The sequence below is a fragment of the Ciona intestinalis genome, chromosome 3 (genome assembly GCF_000224145.3).
Source record: "Ciona intestinalis chromosome 3, KH, whole genome shotgun sequence".
NCBI classification, from domain to species: Eukaryota; Metazoa; Chordata; class Ascidiacea; order Phlebobranchia; family Cionidae; genus Ciona; species Ciona intestinalis.
This window is the reverse complement of record NC_020168.2, coordinates 2,896,642-2,900,973: the sequence shown is the minus strand read 5'-3', so window position 1 is coordinate 2,900,973 and position 4,332 is coordinate 2,896,642. Positions and strand designations below refer to the sequence as shown.

Here is a 4,332-nt window from a genome sequence, read left to right as displayed (position 1 = left end):
TTGTTGCGAATGCCACCTTTCTCTGCAAGTGAAACTGAGTACCAGGATTTACTTCTTTATGAATCTCTAAATACTTTATCGGATATTTATGAGGATTTACCGGAACCAAATTATTCTTACTTACCCGTATCTGATTCAAAACATTGCTCTTTAGAAGTAAAACCAGTAAATTTTAAAGGTTTGAATTTAACAGATTTGTTTACTATATTCTTGTTGAAGAAAAGGATTTAAATATAAAGTGATACACAGCATCGCAAAAACACTTTTTTTCCAGAGTTGGGAGTAAACTTGGAAGCTATAAAACTTGACAAAGATGATGTTACCTTAAACAAAAAAATTGGAAGTGGTAATTTTGCAGATGTGTACAAAGGTATTAAAATAATATATATTTTTTAATTAGATTGTTTTGTCTCTGCAGTTGCCGAACTTAAATGGTATTTAAAATCTTAATTAAACAGTAATCTGTTTATTTATTTAACAATCCGTAAAAAGAGTCATTTTAATTACAAGAATCTGTTTCATTCAGACAAAGCGATTGGTCTAGGAATAAAAAATACAGAATCCTTTAAATTTGAATCCCTTTAGATTTGAATCTCATAACAGGATTTGATATTCTAATTAATGACACCATCTCTTAAAGCAAATTAACAATTATGTAAAAATAATGTTTGTGAAAATCATTTTTGAGTCTGTGAGACATTTTACAGAAAATGCTTCACATTGTTATCTAAAGGTTACTGTTCGTTTAGAATTAGTAGTTTTCGCACCATACGTCGTATGGATTTGTGTACTATCATTCTATGGGATCGGAGCTATTTGTTCCTGCAAAAAACGACGGTTTTTCCATACAAATTAATCTGATTACTAGTTCAATGTATTGTAAAAATAAAATATTTCATGTATATTAACACAGGTAAATACCAAGGCAGTTTAGTTGCTGTTAAGAAATGTAAGCGAAACTCAATGACTTCCGAAGCTTTCTTGGATGAAGCAAAGATCATGAAAATGTTAAACCATGAAAATATTTTGAACATTATTGGGGTGGTATGCAAACCAATTGATAACTTCATCTAACAAACCAGTGTCTTATTAAATATAATGTGCAGATTTTGTCTTCACCAATATGTATTGTTATGGAGTTCATCAATAAGGGAAGTCTTAAAGGGTTTTTACAAAATGGTGAAGGAAAGGAATACAGTATGCCACAACTGTTTGATGTTGCAATCCAGGTAATTGAGCCTGTTAGTGGTCATATAGATTCTTTTTTTGTTGAACGGTTGTTCCTGTTCAATCCTCATACATCACAAGTCTGTATGAGTTACAATACATGTATAAATGCACTTTACCTACTGCTTTACAGTAATCAATGGCAACTAAAAACCGCTTTCTTGGTTACTTGTTTGTTTTGTTTTTAATTAAGCGTATAATTGTGTATAAAGCAGTTTGTGATACTTACAGTAAGCTTTAGCACAAAGTTTTAATACATTGTTAAGAGCATATTCCTTTTTTGAAATAGTGTTTTTTCTTCAGATTGCCTCAGCAATGATACATCTTGATGAAATGAAAATCATTCACAGAGATTTACGTGCAGACAATGTATTAGTAGAAGAAAGTATTTATTACACTACATATATTTATAAAGTTGCAGACTTTGGATTGGCTTGTTATGCACCTACTGGAGAATATAAAGCAGTTAAAGGTTTGTTTGTTTGAATTCATATTCCCCTACTGAAAAATATTTGTCTCATTGAGTACATTTTTCATGAAACTCATGGTTATTTGATCAAGTGTGGTGCTTTTTAAATGTGTTTTAAACATTAAACAAGTAATAGCCAACATTTCTCTTTCATTAAATTTGTGCTATCTTGTTTGTTTGTGTTGTTTTGAAAATTCGCTTAACAGTGTGGTTGAACGTAATTTCAATGATAGAGTTGGAATAAACAGATGTTATTCAAGTCACATTTAGGTTACAGTAACTTGAAGCAGGTCGGTGAATAATTGATACAAAATAACTGTTTTTATTGCTAACATATTAGCAGCTAATCTCCAATACACTGTCAATATCGACAGGAAAGTTTCCAATAAAATGGACTGCATTGGAGGCATTAGTCTTCAACACTTTTACTGAAAAAAGTGATGTTTGGAGTTTTGGTGTTTTAATGATGGAACTTTTTACCAAAGGGAAAAAGCCATATCCAGGTAACAGTCTATTGATATGATATCTTATGTTCTGGCTTCTAAAACTGTAACAGAGTAAAGTGGCTTAAGTTAAGTACTTACATTTACAAGTATTATTGGGCACATATGCTCCCTTATACTGTTTTTAAGGCACTTGATCGGATATTAGTACAAAACATTTTTCATTATACACCATACATGCCCAATCACTCTTAACTTGATGTGTAGGCTTACTTTAGTAAGTATAATACCTCATATTTATAACTGTTATTCCGGTGGAGATTCTATATATTTAGTATAGGCATAGGCATAATCCCTTACTGGTGCCTTGCCTCTTCTTGTATACATAAATTATGGTAATTCAATTTACAATTACCCAATAATTTTTACAATCTAAAATATCGTGTTTTGCAGGCACCAAAAGCAATAAAGTTATACAAAAATTAAAATTTGGATATAGAATGCCACAATACGAGGCAAAATATTCTATACAACCTTATCCTGCTTGTTGTTATGAATTAATGTTAAGGTGTTGGGAAGAAATTGACAGCAAAAGGCCAACATTTGCATTCATCAAGGTAATAAAAGAATAAACCTCTTTCACTTTGTAATTACCATCTGTTTATATTAAGAGTTTCTTTGAAGATTTAAAATTCGTTACTAAACATAATTTCGATTACTTGCAAAATTTTGGTGAAAAATCTGAGGATGAGAGAGCAAGATACATACACAGCTTGAAAGTAAAAAAGGGTTAGTTTAATATATTGACATAATTGGTATACCAAAATAATGTCACTGTAATGTGGCAGAAGTAAAACCAACAGAAGAAACACTGAATCCAAGAAAACACCTAAAACATGCTTCTGATAATGCTGAATATGTCAACATCGCAAATACATCTACAAATGATTCAGAGTATGAAGAAATACCAGCTAAATCTTCTGTAGATGACAATTGTGAGTTTACAAACAAAAATTACATTCATTCACAAACAATTTATACCAATAAAAGGATTATCAGTTTCAAGGGAATCAGTAGTGTTTGTTTTTTGTTAAAAAGAGAATACAGATAGTTTAACTTGTGTAATTCAGTATAGATATAAATTTGTATTTGGATACATAAAAATAAAAGGACCAATCTTTCTTTTGTATTTGGGGTTAAATGCAAGTTTATTTAAAGCAGATTTTGGGCTCAACACTGAAAGCATTAATAAAATGCTTTCTGATGCTAACACTAAGCTGCAGATGATTCCCAAAGCTTCTATAATGGTCAATTCTGAGGAGGAAAGTCAAAATACATCGATGGTGGCTATTACAGAAGACAATTCTGTGGCAACTTTAGAAACTAAAGGTATTATGAGTAAGGGTGTTGAAATCTAAGCTAAGAAATGTTACAAACTTTTTAATTCGTACTCGACAAGAATAAGGACAGCTGTGTTCTTATGACTGTTCTTGTGCCGCCATTCTAGGATAAATAAGTTTTTTAGGATAAATAACATTAATTTAATATATTGACAATAGACATGGACTTTATATGGTTTACTGGTACTCTGTGGTATGCAATCAATACTTACAATGCAACAAACAACAATCAGCTTTCTTTTTCAAGGGGAGAGTTGCTTTATTGTAAAGAACAGTCGTGAGTAACAACTATATGAAAATTGCTACTTCTAAATTACACAAATTTTGGGCAATTTGTCTGCAATTCCTTTTAAATTCTACAATTCCGTTTCCATTTAAAATCAGATCACTTTCATCATATTAAACTAGATGACATCATTGGTGCTTCTGGTGTGATTATGTACCTACTACCAAGGCTATCTATCATAATGGAAAATGTGGTTGCAAAGAATTATTTTTTTTGCACTACCATAAAAATGACAAAAATTTGTTATGATTAATTTCCAGATGCAATGATAGACTTGCAGTAATAGATAGAAAGATGCAGTAATAAAATATTTTTATTGCATCAAAAATAGATTACCAGATATAAAACAGCTCCTTTGTTTTATTGACATATCACCAAAACAAAATCAGTAATATATTGTTTCATATTGCAAAGATTGGGACACTTATGTGAGAAGCATCAGTGATCTCATAAACTAAAATATAAATGACAGTAACTCAAAAATGGTATGCTTTTAACCTAAAAAAA

At 30.6% G+C, this 4,332-nt stretch overlaps 1 protein-coding gene across 1 annotated transcript; it reads left to right on the top strand.

Annotated features, from left to right (window-relative positions):
* Nucleotides 1-9: 9 nt before the first annotated feature.
* LOC113474090 (tyrosine-protein kinase Fyn-like) lies at nt 10-3,557 on the top strand. The gene is made up of 10 exons (XM_026833663.1): nt 10-178; nt 275-370; nt 914-1,044; nt 1,107-1,229; nt 1,531-1,699; nt 2,071-2,199; nt 2,593-2,756; nt 2,811-2,928; nt 2,988-3,134; nt 3,361-3,557. Exons 1-10 carry the CDS (start codon nt 10-12, stop codon nt 3,555-3,557), a joined length of 1,443 nt encoding a protein of 480 aa, XP_026689464.1.
* The last annotated feature ends 775 nt before the right edge of the window (nt 3,558-4,332 follow it).